General features: G+C 44.3%; 1 protein-coding gene across 5 annotated transcripts in view; it reads right to left on the reverse strand.

Annotated features, from left to right (window-relative positions):
- Slc25a13 (solute carrier family 25 member 13) overlaps nt 1–18414 on the reverse strand; it is a 182742-nt gene that overhangs the window by 102727 nt on the left and 61601 nt on the right. For all 5 annotated transcript variants that reach the window (XM_052720290.1, XM_052720289.1, XM_052720292.1 and 2 more), the window contains one exon: nt 10462–10577. In XM_052720290.1, the coding sequence (XP_052576250.1) occupies nt 10462–10577 (116 nt within the window). The remainder of the gene's footprint in view (nt 1–10461; nt 10578–18414) is intronic.

Consider the following 18414-nt stretch of genomic DNA (forward strand, 5'->3'; position numbering starts at 1 on the left):
TTCCCAAGCCTCACACCCAAACATTCTGAATCAGCCCACGGAAGCTGGAGCCAGAGTGTCCACAGTTCTACCAAACACCGTGTGCAAGCACAGTAAGATCCCAGGGTCAGCCTCCTGGATAAGAACCCTATTCCAAGATCCCAGGTATCTACGAATGCTCAAGCACAACACGCCATAAATCACTAGAGTGATGTTGGTGAACCCTGCGGCCCAAAGGCAAAGGGCCAGCAGAGATCTAGCACCAGATACAAATGGCCTCTCCCATGCTCTACTTCAAACAACAGCAAAGAGGCCCGTGAGAGGCTTTCTATGTATCTGCTGGAAAAAGTATTTTCCTTACAGCAGACTAAGAAGGTCAGCAGCCTGCGAAGCAAGTCACTTAGACTGGTGTTTAGAGGCAAGCAGCGGACTGTGGTCAGTCTCCAGATGTGCTGCTTTCATCATCTGCTGTGTCAATTATCATGACCTTTCATCCCCAGCAAGGAGCACAACCAAGCAACCCTAAAGCTCCGAAATTTTTCAACAGTGTAAGAATCCTAATTCATTCCGTAAATGTAAGCATAATAACTATATTGTTTAAAAAAAAAAATTCCTAAGCTAGTTTCCTGAGACGGATGTTATCAAAAATAATTTTCTCACAAAAGCATTACCATACATTTAACCCTACTTAACGGCTTCAGAGCAGATGTGCTACAAAAGCACACCCACAGCGAGCCCATATTAGTATGAAACTGTTTTATTTCAATTAAAATGTCTAACTATCCACCCCCAACATATACCTAAACTGTAATTTTCTCTAAGAACTTCCAATATGCTCTTGATTTTGTTTCCTTTATCCACCTATCAGAGCAAATCTGCCTTGCAACTGTTGGAAGAAATCAGTCATTAGCAGCAAGATTACAGCGAATTTTCCAATTTAGAAAAACTGTATTTTTATCTCTCTCTCTCATACTGAAAGAATAATGGTATAATTTTACTATTTTTAAATGAGCTGTACAGTTTAAAATAGTCAAATTTCCCCACAGCTCCAAGCTTCAGGATTTAGTGTTAGCAGCTTAGCGTTCTGTTCTCTACACCTTCCTTCTCATGAACAATTCTCTTCAGCGTTCATCTTGCACACACAGGGGCATGCACACATGCACACACACGTGTGCAAAGATGGATGGACAGGCGGATGAACAGATGGACAGACAGATGGTAGGGACCCCCAATCTAAGCTCTCCAGACCCTTGTGGAGGGCGGTTAACCTCCAGGCCCATGGTTAACTAAGAGTGACTTCACATGGCTGTTGTGATTTACTCTTCAATTGACATTCTTCCACCTTCTCAACAAGCCTGCCCTTTTTTAAGAATGTCCCTATTTTTAAAATGGAGTGATGAAGTATCAAAAAGTACAATATTTTAGCCATTTGAGCATGGGCGATTCTCAAATTATCGCACCAACTGGAAGTGCCCTCTGATACTACTATCTTTCAAAATTGAAGCCATTATGGTCAATCGTGCAAATCCGTATTTAGCTTCTGGTAAATAGCGGATTTTTGACCCAATGAACTGGAACAGCTTCTGAACAGTGTCTACGCTGACAGGATGCTCCAGCTAGGGCACGTTCACTATCAATGTGGAGGAATCTGCTTTCAAAATCATGCTGTTTTTACCTGGAATCGTAGCCCTGCTGCAGTGAGAGGGTGAGCAGGAACCCTCACCTCCACATAAAATCTTCTTACTGTAGGACACTAGATTTCTTTCAACAATGTCATATTACCTTTATGAAATGCCAAATCAAAAATCAGTATTAAGAAAGGTAGTCACAATGACTTTCTTTCCCACTGCACTTTAAAAAACATGCCTCAAGTTTCCCATCTTGCCCAATCCTGAGAATGTCCCAGTCTTTTATAAAGTCTGCCTTACCTGAAGTGTGTGAGCTCCCCTCTGACAGTTCATGTTCCCCCACTGTTAACTCTCATCCCTTTCTGCGACCTCCCCTGCCAGGGACATACTTCCTTACATCATCTGGTCTGCTTGCTGTCCCAATGTTCACTGATTTCACATTTGTCAGTACGGGGATTCAGAGACCGACTCTAACCGTGAATCCAGGGAGGGTCCCTCTACATGTCACGCATGTCAGAGTCAGCTAGTCGAAAAGCAACAGTGTGGAATTAAGAATGAGCTACATTAGCAATGACCTCAGTTTTATGGGTTTTGCAGAGTGTCCCACAAACACAGGACAGAAAGGCCATGTTCGACCTTGTGTCTCAAATGCTAGTTCAAACAAAGTTAAATAGACTTCTTTTTCCTGCAGGACTTGTCAGGACCTTAATAAACTTGGGCTTTTATGCTTTATGGCTGCCTAACAGAGTCCTTTCCACATGACCCTTATTAACATGTACAGGAAACACTGAATTAAATAAACAACATCTTTTGATGTAAAAATTAAAGGACAAAGTCACTGTACTTTCTAATAACAGGGCAAGACTGAACTGGTTTCTGGGGCTTGTTTTGTTCTGGTTTTGAGGCAGGGTCTCACTCTCTCTGGCCAGGAACTTACAATGTAGGCCAGCTGTCCTACTCACACACGAGAGGCTTCATCTCCCTGCTTCACACATACAAAGGTCACAGGCATATGTGCTTGAGGCCTTGTCCCACTCAACCCCCCTGCCCATTCCAAGCATCATCATGGTCCTGAACAGTTCTATGAAGGACCAGCACCAGTTCCCAACTGCCTCTCCTATAAGATAAACTCTTGTCCAGGGTTCTGTAGTTGATGTTTCATGATTTCTCCTCCCCCACAGGCCCATTCACATCTCTAAATCTATACCTTTTAATCTCCTCATTCTGTGCCAAAATCTACCTTCCCACACTCCCTCTCACCATACTCAAGCAGCCTACTCAATAGCCTCCATCCTTTCCACCCACTTAGAGGCGATAACCTTTCAGAGTGTGCTCCTTCCATTCCATTAGAATAAAGTTCCATGAGGAGGAAGTGTTGGTCCTCTACTTCTGGCCCAACACAGTACGGACTCAGGAGTTAACAGTTCCATCCATTCACAGCATTTGGGCCAGTGGCTTGAACCACTGATATGCTAAACCCCTCCCCCAAATTCCATCTCTCAGCTGGCACATTCTGGGTCTAAACGCCTACATGCTTACTTAGAAAACAATAGGCAGGAACTACTGTGTGAAAAAAAACAAAAAACAGAACCCCTCAGCTGAACTCTACCCTTCCATTGGATCTGGTCTCTTGTAGAATATTAAAAGGGGCAGCCTTAATAATATACTTCCCAGGGGCTCAGGAGAGAAACTACAAACAGTGAGGATTATTTTCAGGAAAAGAATCTAAGAACACCAAGCTCTTTGTCCGTCTACTTTATTCCTCTGAGATAAAATCCTATCTACACAGCTTCAGTTCTGTTCTCGTGCCTAGCTCCTTTCTTGTCTGATTTCTCTCTACCTTTATCTACTGTTCCCTCTAAGTTCTATCTTAATTCTCTCATCTTAATTCTGCCTCATCTAGGTCCTTCTCAATTCGTTCTTTTCTTACCCAGCTAGTATTTCCCCATCTGGCTCTTCCTCATCTTCCATCTCATACACATGTTCTCTCTGATCAAAGTCCTCCTTATCCCTCTCAGTTCTCTGTCCTCAAGTTCTCCACTCCTCTCTTCCTCTCCATCTCCTTATACCTCTAAGTCCTCTCAAGTCTTTGAGGAGTTCAGTTATAAACCCAAGCAATTGTGATGATCCCCTGCCAAAGCAAGGTCACCAGACTTGAATTCTTATGGGGTCATAAAGGTAGGTAAGAATTTTCCTCATTTAGTAACTGTCAGGCTTTCTTTTACAACCCAAAATGGGAGTGGTAAAAGAGAAGGTCAATTGAGTGCTAATGACCAGTTAGTATATCAAAAGGGCGGTCTATGTGCTCAATCTACATTTCTAGAAGTGGTTAAGTAAGAAGTTAGGGATCTATTAGTAAGGTTGTGTAAGAAAGGAGGGTCTCACCCTAAATGGCACAAGAAATAAAGCTATCTGCCTGACCTAGGAGACAGGTGTTTGGCCTTGGATGCTTGATAGGTATTTCAGATAAATATACTGTTAGGAGTTCTAAGAAGCACGCATAGCATTATAAGAAAATCACTGCAGGAACCAGCTAATATACATACAAAAGCTAAAATATCACCAACACTTCTTAAGCCATGACTTGACCTTTGGAGAAGTCCTTGACTTGCAAGTAGTAGCTTTTGTGATAGTAGCTGAATTCCATGACGTTTTCCTGCGGCTTTCAGCACTGGCCACACTGCACAATCATGCTATTCCGGGCTCTCTCTCCTTCACACTCTCAACTGTCTTCTTGTTCACCTGCTCTCTCAAACACATCACATCCAGCCTATCAAAGAACCCCACAAATTCTCTCTTACATATATACCCAGAATCTGGGTCAGCAAGATGGTCAAGATGGTAAAGGCACTGGACAAATTGAGTTTGATCTTTGGGAATCATATGGTGGAAGGAGGGACCTGACTCCTAAAAGTATTCTGTGGCGTGGGCATGTATGTGCACGCACACACATGAGCAACAAAACGGACCCAGAATCTAACCCATCTCCCTGGCCCCACCACAGCCTCTAGTCCTCTGTCCCAGCCAACACAAGATCTCTTTTCTTCTACCCAGGTCCCTGTACTCTCAAAACAAAAATGAGAATGACCCCAATCACCACCAGCCAGCCAACATTCTTAAAGGAGTATCTCGGTGTTATCCCACTTACATTAACTTCAAAAACAAGCAGGCTCAACTGATTGATAGTGATTGATAGTGATGAATGCAGGCTGTCCTTCCCACCACTGGCTCTGGTCTCTTCTGATATGGACAATGGCAACACCATATACATTTCATTAAGATATTCGCATGTCTGCTATATACTATAAATGTCAGGGAAGTATGCTTTAAAAATGGAAGGCAAGTTTAGAAAGTACCATGATATACGCTAAAGTGGAAATAAAAGCATTTAGAACATTCTTTTCTCCACATATATAGAATCACAACTTATTATCTAGAATTTCTCACTTATCCTGACATCCTGTCACCAACAGGTTCATATAAAATGTTACTTATAAATACCAGATATCAGAATAGAAAACATAGTGTGTGCTGGGGATGTAGATCAATGAATGGCAGAGGGCTGCCTAACGTGCAGAAAGCCTTGGATTAAATCTATAGCACTGTTAAAAAAAAAAAAAAAAAAGAAAGAAAGAAAAGAAAACATAGTGAGAGCAAGAATCGTGGAGGGGAATTTTCTCACAGGAAACAGAAGATAATGAGTTGGATACAAAAGGAAGAAAATTGGCCTAATCGAGATCTTTTCATTGTAGCAAACACAGGGAATGATTCCAGACAAGAAAATATGAGAGATGTAAACAAGGCCTTAAGAAACAGGGAAAGGCCTTATGGAAATATGACACTGTCCATCTGACTTTGTTGAGTATCAGGGCCAGGATTACCGAAGGCAGGCTCATGGCCACTGGTGACAAACACTGGTGGCCCCCGACCCCACCTGCAGAAGCTAATCTCCTGTGGAAACCCTATCCACAAAGAGATGTAGAGTGCATCTGCTCTCAGCCTGTATGAAATGCAAGAATGGGGTGTGGAACGGGGTCGGGGGGCACTCTTAAGCCATCCTCGGTTCTGGGGAAAGCTCCAAATGACCACAGTGCAGTGTGAAATCAACGCCCCCTCTGTGATCACCACAGTGGACAGAGCCTTCTGGGAAGTCAACATGGAGCCTCTGCTCTTCCCACCATCGCCATTCATCTCTTCCAGAGATGTACACTATCTTCCAAAACCGCCAAGGGGCCATTCTAGAACAAGGAACTTCTAAGGGCTAAGGAGGTGAACGGCTAAGGCAGTCACTCCCTGCACTGCCAAAGAGCCTCATGTAGAACGACAGCCAGGCAGGCTGTGCATCTGGACTTCTGTTCTCTGAGGACTTTGGACTCATGACACCAGGACTGAGTAGGGACGTCCTCTTGGTTTGTCCAATGGTGTGTGGCTGTCTGGCTGTTTTTATTTCTTCAAATTTATGAGGAAGTTCCTAGAACACATGGCTAACTTTTTTTTTTTTTTTCAAGACAGGGTTTCTCTGTGTAGTTTTGCGCCTTTCCTGGATCTTGCTCTGTAGACCAGGCTGGCCTCGAACTCACAAAGATCAGCCTGGCTCTGCCTCCTGAGTGCTGGGATTAAAGGCATGCGCCAACACCACCCGGCATGGCTAACTTCTTACAGCGCCTGTTGTCCAAAAGTCCCTAGGCTGCTACATCCCATTTGACTTTGTTTCCCTGAACTAGAAGACAGTTACCCACACCTACGTTTGATGACTGCCCTACCCGTGATGAATGTTTGAACTTGGATATTAATCTGCAGCTCAATTGTCATCTGGTTACCTTAGTACTATGTATTTATCTTTGTTAGAATCATCTGGGGGTCAATGGCTCAGAAGATCCAGGCCATATATTAATGAGACTTGTAGGGGAGCTCCTAATGGATTTATCATAAAGCAGACAACATGTCATTATATTTAAGTGATGATATAGGTAATAAATTATGTAAGGACAGGGTAGTGGTGGAGGGGCTGTGCATTCTGAACCAATCACAGGCAACTAACTGATAGTATAAATAGAATGTGGTGAAACACCCTAAAATTGGGATTGCCAATCTCAGATGGCCTGAGAGATGGACACTGCTCAGCACACAGCAGATGGACCAACAGTAACACTACTGGACCAAAAGACTTCCCAAAGAATAAGAAAAACAGAAACCAGGTATCCTAGTTTGAGGCTCATCTATTTGAATACTTGGTCCCCAGTTGGTGGAATTGTTTGGGAAGGATTATGAGGTGTGGCCTTGTTGGAGAAGGTGTATCACTGGTTTGAGTTTTCAAAAGACTAGAGCCATTCCCAGTGTGTCTGTCTGTCTGTCTTTGTCTCTGTCCCCATCACTACCTCCTGCTTAGGGATCAAGATATCAGTTCTCCGTTGTTCCTACAACCATGTCCTTGGGACGTCACCATGGACTCTAAACTCAGAAACCATAAGCCCCAAATTAAACTCTTTCTTCTATAAAGTCCCTTGATCATGGTGCATTATCACAGCAACAGAAAAGTAACTAAGACAGCGGGGGGAAGGGAGAGGGTCCTTTACTCAATACCATTTTTCTAAAGACCTTTGCTTTTCACAGAGAAACCTGGTATGTGGTGATGTTTTTCACGTGGTCTGGAAATGGGAGGCACTGCCTCAGTTTTACAGATGAGAAAATAAAGTTCAAAAAGCTAAAACAATTCAGCCATCCATAAACCTCACGCCTCTGTCCTTTCTAAATTCATAGCTGACTCTTGTCTGCTACCCCTGCTTCTCGTGTCCTAACATCTGCCCCTCCACTGGTAAGAGTCTGGTCTGTTGATTTCATGGGAAATGTCCATCACAGGCTTCTGTGTCTGAAGACCTGGTCTCCCTTGGCAGTGTTGTTCCAAAAGTTGGTAGAACGTGTAGGACGTAGAATCTCACTGGGGGAAGTACGTCATCAGGGTGGACCTTGGTGTGAGCCCAGCCTCACTTCCTGTCAGCTCTCTGCCTCTTGACTGTGGCTGCAGTATACCTAGCCACATCAAGCTCCTGCCCCATGTGTTCCCTGCTGCAGACAGTATCCCCTGGAACTGTAAGCCAGAATAACTCTCTGCTCAACTTTCTTTCAGCCAAGTCCATGGTCACGGTAACAAGAACAGTTACTGATACCTCCTCCTCCACCAGGGCCCCTAGCATGGCTGCTGCCACCAATATCCCTTGCCAATTTGTCCCTAGGAAGAAAGGTGTGTTATGTATCAAGGAGTTCATTCCTTACTCTTTTCACCCCAACCCAACTTCCTCCCATTTCTACTCAGACTTGTAGAGCAAAGGAAGTCAAAGAGGCAACATACAGTGTGGAACCCACTAGGCAACACTACCATAGCCCTGTCATCAGACCAACTCCCACTGGCCTCCGTGTCACCCCGAGCTGGGGCCCACTGGCTAGTTGAAGGCTCTGGCAGTACCTTTTCAGTGCTGCTCCACTGGAAGTTGTGTGTACAGTGCTGCTGGGGGAACTGGGTGACAGCTCTGTCATAACCAATGAGCACAGAGGAACAGATGTGGAGCCAAAGGTCAATACAATAAACCAATTAACCTATCCTACCTATGGTGTTCTTAGCTCCACTTTTGATAAGAAATGGGCACAACTACTCATAGGGATAAAAATAGCAAAGTTGATGGTGGCTAAGTCTGTTGTTTGGTTGAGAACCTGTGTTGTGTGACATCATCTGTACTTGTCTCTTATCTGTGCCCTTCCCACAAAACATCAAGGCACATCCAAGAAGTCTGAACAAACTAGAGACAGAATCCAACATTTAAAATGGGCACTGTGATAATTAATCTTCATAACAACTTGACTATCTTTAGACTCACCATGGAAACACTCTTCTGGATGTATCATGAGGGTGTTTCCAGAAATATTTAACTGAAAAGGAGGTGACCCACCTTGAATGTGGGTGGCACTATCCCACCTGGAGTCTTAGACTAAAAAGAAAATTAGTGGAGTGTTGACATTCAACATCCTGCTTCCTAAATGTGGACACAAAGTGATGAGCTGCTACATGCTCCTGCCTCATGCTCCCACTTCAATGCCTTCCCCATATGGACTCCTATCTCAAACTGTGAGCAAAAATCAGTGCTTTCTCTCTTGTTACCTTTGGTTGGCTATGTGGTCACAGGGATAAGAAAACTCACACAAATACATTGCCATTTCCCTAAAGTACAACCCACATGCTCAAGGGACCCCAAGCTTCTATCTAGGCAAGGGTACAGCAGGTTTGCAGATATCTCAGTCTGAGGCACTCGTGGAACTTTCCAGAACTTCATTAGCCAGCTTCTTTAAAGAAGAGCTTACTCCAGCCTCAGCACCTCCGGGTCTTCCTCTTCTAAACTTAGAAGATTTCAAGCTTTGCAGAAAACTTGGATGAAGATGCACTTGCCTTTTGAAATTAAAAAAGGATGCCACTGGGAAAGCGCCATGTGCACAGCATCCGGAGAGGACTAGTTCAAAGCTCACGGTACTCAGAACCATTCAAAACCAGCAAACTGTTCTGTGAGGACAGGGTGACCACAAGAAGTCCTGGGTGTATGGGAACTTCCTGTGGTGGGCGGCTTACAATCACCATTCCCCCGGGCAGTTGGAAAGCATAGCTCGCAGAGAGGAAAGGGGACAAAAGTTCTTCCTAGCTGTCACCTTCTGTGACTGTGCAAGGAGTCCCAGAACACTGTTGCCCACCTAGAAACTAAAGTAAAGTATTCAAGGTAAGCCAGAGCAGAGTCCTTCCTCTGCAAACAGAAAGGCATGTGAGCTCCAGATCCCAGTGTACCACTGTTTAAGAACATGCTACTTCTTAAAAGAATGTGTGTGGGCCAACCCAGCCACAAACCCTTTGATCTACAGTGGTGTCCTGCCTGCAAGATATGCTAGGGCAATGGTGGTACAAAGCGTGTGGGAGTCACCAACCAATATCTGATTTGACTGAAGGCCCATTGCACAAGATGAAACAACCCACAGACAGCACAAGGACCAAGGGCAAAACAAAATACTACTGTTCTTAAAAAAAAAAAAAAAGAAAAAAGGGGAAAAAATGAGCATTGAAAAGAAAAAATGAAATGACCCCTAAGACATTCTGCTATACTCATAATCAGTGCCTTGATCAGCCATCACCAGAGAAGCTTCCTCCAGCAGCAGATGGGAACAAGTAAAGAGAGCCACAGCCAGACATGTGCAGAGAGTGAGAGACCTTGGGACACTCAGCCCTAAATAGGATGTCTCCATCAAATCCCTCCCATCAGGGCTCAGGGAACATTGAGGAAAAGGAAGCCGAAAGAGTATATGAGGCAGAGGATATGGAGGACATCAAGAAAACGAGGCTTTCTAAACCAACATGATCAAAGCTCACGTGAACTCACGGAGACTGAGGCAGTAGGCACAGGGCCTGCACAGGTCTGCACCAGGTCCTCTGTGGATATACTATGGCTTACAGTTTACTGTTTTTATGGGATTGTTGAGTGTATAAACAAGTGGGACTGTTTCTTGTGCCTTCTCTTGGACCCTTTTCTTCTGTTTCTTTTGTCCAACTTGAGGTGCTATATTTTATTTTATCATATCATATCTTATCATATTATTATCCCTTAGAAATTTCTGATGAGACAGAAAAGGGGTGGCTCTGGATGGGAGGGGGCGTAGGGGGAACTGGCAGGAGTAGAGGGAAGGGAAACCATAATCAGGACATATTATATGAGAAAAAAAATCTATTTTCAATAAAAGAAAAGTATGTTTAAAAAAAAAATAGTGAGTATGGGTAACTTTCGTTCCTAAAACAAAGAAGCACTCCCACCACCATGTTCCTTACCAAAAGTAACCTCTCCTTTACCAGCCTTGTCGAACAGCTGGAAGGCCACCATAAACAAGGCATCTGGAGCACACAGGACAGATTCAAATGCTAGAAATTCTTGGAAGGATATTAACCTGCAACATAAAATAAGCAAAGACACAAGTCAGTCCACTGCAGAAAATAAAAACCATACAACTATCCACTAAAGTAACAAAATCAGATGCCATTATTGATCTGTAAAATCCAAATTAACACATCAACACTCAGCATGTTGCTCGAGCATTCAATGTGAGGCAATCGTACACAGAAACTGAAGAAGGGCGGGGTGGAGCGCATGGACAAATACCGACTGCACTGTGACGTCTAATTTATCTGTCTCCTCCGCACTTGAGACCTCATTCTTCCCTCGGCACGTTGTTGGGTTCTGTGATTAGAGCTGGGGTGCTTTAAAGTGATGGCGACAGAGAGAAGCAGTTCTGTCTGCTGTTAACCGCCTTACACCACATGCAGCCGACTCCTAGGTACCCATTCATTGCAGGCAGCTCCTGACCACACATGAACAGGGATGCTACAAAGGGTAGATCAGGCCGGTAGTGCGGCTCAGGAAACGTCTGGTTTCGGTAAAGCAGATAGCTTTAGTCTGGGGACAGTACTGGAAAGATAAATCTAAATGCAGGGACCAATACAAAGAGCAGATTTCTGGCAGAAAATAAAAAGAGGGAGGTGAGAGATGAGAAGGGAAGCAGACAAGACTCCAACATTCTTGGCTAACATCAGGAGGTCGTCATGAGCACATATAACTCCAGGAACACAGGCGTCACGTGTAAAGAGCAAAAGAAATAATGCATAAGGGGCACGAGAAAAAGGCAGCTTCTTTTCCATGGAAGAACTGGGAAGCGTGTCACAAAGGCATGATGTTTAAAACACATATTTTAAAAGCAACTAGATTTTAGAGATGTTTCTGTCAAACCTATTTTGCCTTCGAGGAAACTGAAATGCCTCTGGCATTTTGTACTGCAGAGAGGATAGACTAGATGTTCCGTCTGGAGAGAGATGGTGGGGACAGGGCAAGAGAGGACGCTGCATGTGGGCACAGCAGCAGGTGAAACCTGAAGAATGTACTGTGCACACAGAGGATATCATGAAGAGCAAGAGAACAGTCTGAGCGGTCATGCCCGAAATCCAAGTCAGGAGACACACCTCCATGGCGTTACCAGAAGAGAGAAATCACTCCAAATTTTGAGATTAAAGTCGGAATCATGTCTCTGCTTATGAAGGAACGATGCAAAAGATGAATTTAAAGGCGGAGAGACCATTTAGGGTTGACTAATACCTCAGGTACAGGAGGCCCAAACCAGATGGGGACCTGTGCGAGCAGACACAGAAGAACTGACTAAAGACATCAGGCGGGGCCACAGTGACCATCGTGGTCAGGAGTAGACATCAGAGGTAGGCACAGGGACAGGGACCACGAAGCTCCCAAGCCTCCTAACGTGATGACTGAGTGAGGTGAGGTGACGCAAGTACTACCACAGGAAAACGACAACGGGGCGTCCGGGAGAGAAGAGGCTCCGGAGGTCTGTGGTGGCTTCACCTGAGTGCAAGCAGTTCCGATGCTGGTGTGTGCAATGAATTGTGTCTCTCCAAAAGCCTACATCCCAGAGCCTTAGTGCGTGTGCTTCCCCGTGACAAGGGCTCTTACCCCTGTGCTTAGCTGGGATGAGGAGCTACTGGAGCAGGCTGGTGAGCTGACTCAAAAGGATTAGAAGCACATGCACAGCAGACAGGGGAACACTGTGTGAAGATGGAGAGGAGGTCATGGTCATGTGTCTATAAGTCAAGAAACACCGAAGACTGCCAGCATACCACCAAGAACTGGAAGAAAGGTACAGAACACACGCTCTCTCTCACGGCCTCCAGGAAAGAACCATCCAAAACATGAAAAAAGAAATTATAAAAAAAGTTTTGAAATTGTTTTGGAAAAAAATGTTTATTTCTGTGCATTGGTGTTTTGCCTGCATGTCTGTCTGTAGAAGAATGTCAGATCCCCTGGAACTGTAGCTGCGGACAGTTGTGAGCTGCCATGTGGGTACTGGGAATTGAACCTGGGTCCTCTGGAAGAACAGCTAGTGCTCTTAACTGCTGAGCCATCTCTCCAGTCCCCAACTTTCAAAGACATGTGCTTTGGATAGTTTGTTACAACACCTGAGAACCCTAATATAGAAGCTAAGATTAGAAAGAAAGACCTGGGTGGGAAGGGGTTAAAGAAGAGTTATTGAAGGTGGGAATGAAGCTGTGACAGTGTTTCTCATCATCTTCCCAAGAAGGTTCTACTAAAGGATACCTCTGAGGAGCTCAGGAGCTGGCCCACCCCTCTCAACACTCCAGGGAACTGAGGTAACTGTTTCTGTCTGCTTCCTCTTCCATCACTCCTTGGGCCCTGACCCCTGCTGGGCAGATACCAGTATCCCTACAGTCACCCTGTCACGCTCACTAGGAGAAAGGCAGTGGGCAGCAGGAGGTGGGGGGTAGTGTACTGAGACAGCAGGCAAGCATGGGGTTAAATCAGCCTGCAGAGGCATCAGGCTAGCTAAAAGAAGCACGGTGTGTGGGATATAGAAAGAAGCTCTTGTTCTGGGGACCGAACAAGGCTTAAAATTCAATCAAAAGAGCATCTTGCCTTTCTCAGAACGATGAAAAGCCTCAAGACTCTCTATGGGTGTAAGAGGTTCTCCTCCAGCATCTTAATGTCATTTCAAAACCATAACTGGCCAGTGAAGACTGGTATTTTAGGCATGTTACTGATACCAAAAAGGTATGTAATTTGGTAATCCTATTAGATACAAGCATTATACCTCTATGTAGGAGGTATACAGAGGAACCATGAAATCATAATGTGCTATTGTTCATCAAGATCATTCTGGATTTTCAAGGTAATCTGACTGGAAGGCCATGGGAATAATTACATAGTACTATATTCACTTACTGCATGATTTCCACACACAACTATATTTTCGTATAAACACTGTTTCAACCTTACTTTACAGGTTTAATGGGTATTAACGTGTTACAAGGAAGGATACAAGCCTCATCAAGTTCAAACCTGGCTGGTGAACTCACTTGCTTCCTTTTCCACCACCCTCAACTGCCAAGATAACTTTTCGAAATAATCACACGCGTCTGATTAATTCCACGCCAAGTATGTAAGGAGAGGTATTCTACGTCAACACTCATTCACAGCAACTAAGAGCAGGATGCAGCCAACGAACATGGAAGCGGACACAGAAGTCACATCTCATGACCCTGCTCACAGAGGAAGGGAGACTGGGGGTCTAAATAAACAGAACTTCTGTCTAGCATGCCATTTGGATTTTCCAGAGCAGCAGGGTCACTGTTCTTCTGGACCATTTATAATGGCAGTAACCCTCCAGCACCTTAAAGTCCAGGTGAAACAACCCGGACACTGTGTACCACTATAAAACACTCAGCGAAAGAGGAACCAGGATAAAAATGGATTGCATAGGGTGAGAAAGTTGACTCAAGTGTTAAGACGACTTGTTGTTACTCTCATAGGGTTTGATTCCCAGCAGCTCACAGCTATCTATGGCTTCAGTCACAGGGCATCCGATGCCCTCTTCTGACCTCCTAGGCACCAGGGACTCATGTAGTGCACATGCATGCAGGCAAAACATTCATATACATACAATCACAAAATAAATTAATTTAAAATAAATCAATTTTAAAAAATGGATCACATATGAACATGTCATAATGAAGCCCCATTTCTGTTAATCAATAGATGCTAAAAGACAGAAATTTGTAAAATACATTGTTACGCTGGGCGGTGGTGGCACACACCTTTAATCCCAGCACTTGGGAGGCAGAGGCAGGTAGATCTCTGTGAGTTTGAGGCCAACCTGGTCTACAGAGTAATTTCCAGGACAGCGGTTGTTACACAGAGAAGCCCTGCCTCCTGGAGAAAACAAAAACAAAAACAAAACATTGTTACAATTTACGACAATTAGATACTGTATCACATAACAGATAGTAGATGGCTACCTACCAAGTGAAAATACCTTTGTTATCACAACTTTTGGTCTTCCACAATCCCAACTTTGCAACAGATGCTCTTAGTAATACAAAAGAATAGAGAGAAAATTACACTTTATGAGAAAGGTAGGCAATAACATCAGAGAACTAGAGACTGGTTACTAAGTCCACAGAAACAATTGTTGTTATATTGAGAGAGGAGACAGGAAAAACTTGCTGAAATCAGAGGAAAGATGTGATGGAGTGAACACGAGTGAACATGAGATCAGTCTCTGTGAAGGGACGAAGAGACCGGTGAATGTCCAAAAATCGGCCCTGCAGCAGAGCCGAGGTGGGGTGATGTATAAATGTGGGAAGTGGCTGAGTGAACTGAGGTATGGCTTCTGTGCTTCGTCCTCTGTGAGCTGGGCACAGGCGAGTGCTAAAAAACACTGAGATAAAAACTGCCATCTCTGCTCCCCCAGAACTGGTGGGCCAGAGGAGCAGCAAGTAGGCCAGGAACCAAAGAAGGGAGGCCTAGGTGCGGAGGCACAAAGGAACCGGCTGGCTGGCGTGCAAGAATCATGGAGCTGGAGTGAGGACATCCACGGGGGTAGCAAAGGCCTGAGGGTTTCGTTGACATGCCCATGTATTTATTCTTCAGAATGTGCTTCATGACTTCAAAGGGAAGAGACTCAGCGTGTGAGGATGTGTTGGCAGGAGACAGAGAAGAACCAGAAAGGCCTGGGTGACAAAGATGAGTGGCTAGCACCAAGTACTCTTCTTCTCCTCTGTTTTAAAAATAATTTATTTATTTTACTTAATGTGCATTGGTGTTTTGCCTGTTTGTATGTCTGTGTGAGGGTGTTGGAAAACTCCCGCAGTTACAGATAGTCTTGAGCTGCTGCCATATGGACGCTGCGAATTGAACCCGGGGTCCTCTGGAAGAGCAGCCAGTGCTCTTAACCACTGAGTCAGCTCTCCAGCCCCAAGTACTCGTTTTCTGAGTACAATTTGAGAACAGAGCAAGCATCTTAAAAGGTCATTATTCTTTGTCTTCGTCGGGGTTTCCATTGTTGTGAGGAAACGTCAATATCAAAATACAAGTTTGGGAGGAAAGGGTGTATTTGGCTTACACTTCCACATAACTGTGCATCATCAAAGGAATTCAGGACAGGAACTCAAACAGGACAGGAACCTGGAGGCAGGAGCTGATGCAGAGGCCATGGAGGGTGCTGCTTACTAGCTTGCTCCTTGTGGCTTGCTCAATATGCTTTCTTATAGAACCCAGGACCACAAGCCCAAAGCTGGTGCCACCCATAATCGCTGGGCCCTCCCACCAATCACTAATTAAGAAAATGCCCTATAGGCTTCCCTACAGCCCAAACTTATTTAGTCATTTTCTTAATTATGGTTCTCATCTCTAAAATGACTTTAGTTTGTGTCAAGGTGACATAAAATTATCCAGCACATTCTTTGGCACTACAATCCCACTTCTAGGAATTTATCCTAGGAGAAAAGTTAATGAATTTGTGTAAGCGTTTACTTCCAGGAATGTTCACAGAACACTCACAATACTAGTCGAAAACTCAAAAACAACTTCAACATACAATATGTGGTTGGTTTACTAAAAGAACATTTGTATATACAGTGTTACCTAACCACCAAAATGTTATAAACAAAGCCGTGGGATTAAGCTAGAAATCACTTAAACGAACTATGTTGTAACTGATTCCCTTAGTGGACGCCTGCTGGTGGACGGCTGCCACCTCAGCACTTGAAGACAGACAGGAGGATCTTAGCCTAAGCTTCAGGGGGATAGCTCAGGACAGCCTGAGCTACATGATGAGACTATAGTAGAATATTATTTTAAAGGTATGTTACTTTTGTTTATGTTGCATTTGTTTAACTCTGTGAAGCTGTGTGACTGTGCCTATGTAAAACACCTGATGGTCTAATAAAGAACTGGCCAATAGCAAGGCAGGAGAAAGGACAGGCGGGGCTGGCAGGCAGAGAGAATATACAGAAGGAGAAATCTGGGAAGAGAGATCTAAGATCTAGGAATAGCCAGAGAAGGAGGAGGACTCCAGGGGCCAGCCATCCAACTACACAGCAAGCCATGGAGTAAGAGTAAGATTAATAACAGAAGTAAGAGAACAGGAAAAGCCCAGAAACAAAAGATAGACAGGATAATTTAAGATAAGGAAAGCTGCCGGGCAGTGGTGGCGCACGCCTTTAATCCCAGCACTCAGGAGGCAGAGTCAGGCGGATCTCTGTGAGTTCGAGGCCAGCCTGGACTACCAAGTGAGTCCCAGGAAAGGCGCAAAGCTACACAGAGAAACCCTGTCTCGAAAAAAACCAAAAAAAAAAAAAAAAAAAAAAAAAAAAAGATAAGGAAAGCTGGCTAGAAATTAAACCAAGCTAAGGACAGGAATTCATAAGTAAGAATAAGCCTCCATGTGTGACTTATTTGGGAGGTGCGTGGCGGGCCCCCCAAAAGGAGCAAAAACCTCCAATAGCATGAGACACTGTCTCAAAAACCCAGGTCTGGTGAGAGGGTTCAGCAGGTCAAAGGTGCTTGCTACCAAGCCTGGGGAAGTGAGTTTTAGCCCTGGGACCAATATGGTGAAAGGAGAGATTCTCACAGATTATTCTCTGTCCTCCGCACATACACTTGCACATACCCCAAAATAAACAGTAAAAAATATTCTTAAACACAGTCAAAATAACAAAACCAAAAAGTAACCCCATTTTGCTAAAAGTGGACAAAAGTGTTTATATAAGCACAAAGTCTGAAGCATACATATCTAAGTATTAACTGTAGATCTCTCTGCCATTAAATTTAAGTTTTTTCCTTGCTCATATTTCCTAATTTTTTCCAATGACACATGAACCATTCTTTTTTTGAAACAAGAAAGAAATTAAAATTCATATAAAACAAAACGGCAAAATCCATGCCTTGATAAGGGCAGAAGGACTGCATGAGAGGGCAAGGGGAAGACAGGACTGAAGAGGAAAACCAGTGCTTGTGAGCATCATCCCAGGAACTTCAATTACAGAAGATGGGTAACTCTGGCCCTTGTCTTCCTCCCTGCTGGGGCTCATTCCCACCCTGCAGAGGCTGAGACCCCATGTGGTCCTTTCATCTTCGCCTGGCTCCTATCTCCAGGCCAGTTCTGCAGCCATGAGAATTTACGCAGCTGCACATGAGGCTCTGATCTGCTCAAACCTTAGGAAGTCTGAGTGTAGACAATGCACCATATCAAAATCCAGTTACCACTTTACTCCAATTCCTAACCGCAAGAGTGCTTCCCAAAAGTAACTTTTCCTTATTACCTCCTTCTGTGTGTGTAACACAAATGTTAAATTGGTCTTTTAATTAAAAAAAAAATTCTGTACCAGATATTGGGGTGAAAGCTGAAAGATCAGAGAAGCAGAACAAGCCACAGCCACCACCTCTTACCTCACCAACTCCTCAGCCTGAAAGAGCTCCATCCGAAAGGGCTTCTAGCTGAAAGGGAGGCTTCTGCCGTTAAAAGCCTTTTAGTTTCTGTCTCCTCATGTCTTATATATCTTTCTCCTCCCAGCCATCACTTCCTGGGATTAAAAGCATGTGTGCTTCCCAGTACTGGGATTAAAGGTGTGTGCCACCGCTGTCTGGCTCTGTTTTCTCTCCTAGACTGAGTCAATCTCATATAGTCCAGGATGGCTTTGAACTCACTGAGATCCAGACAGATCTCTGCCTCCCGAGTGCTAACATTAAAGGTGTGTGCCACCACTGCCTGGCCTGTATGTTTAACTCTGTGGCTTGTTCTGTTCTCTGATCTCCAGGAAAATTTTTATTAGGGCACACAATATATCACCACGTGGTATACTGCAACAGAAGCCAAGCAATTGTCCAGAATTAGTGGCAGAAATCAAAGTGAAAGAGTAAAATCTAAC

This window comes from Peromyscus californicus, unplaced genomic scaffold, assembly GCF_007827085.1.
Source record: "Peromyscus californicus insignis strain IS unplaced genomic scaffold, ASM782708v3 Scaffold_6__1_contigs__length_162567912, whole genome shotgun sequence".
In the NCBI taxonomy this organism is placed as follows: domain Eukaryota; kingdom Metazoa; phylum Chordata; class Mammalia; order Rodentia; family Cricetidae; genus Peromyscus; species Peromyscus californicus.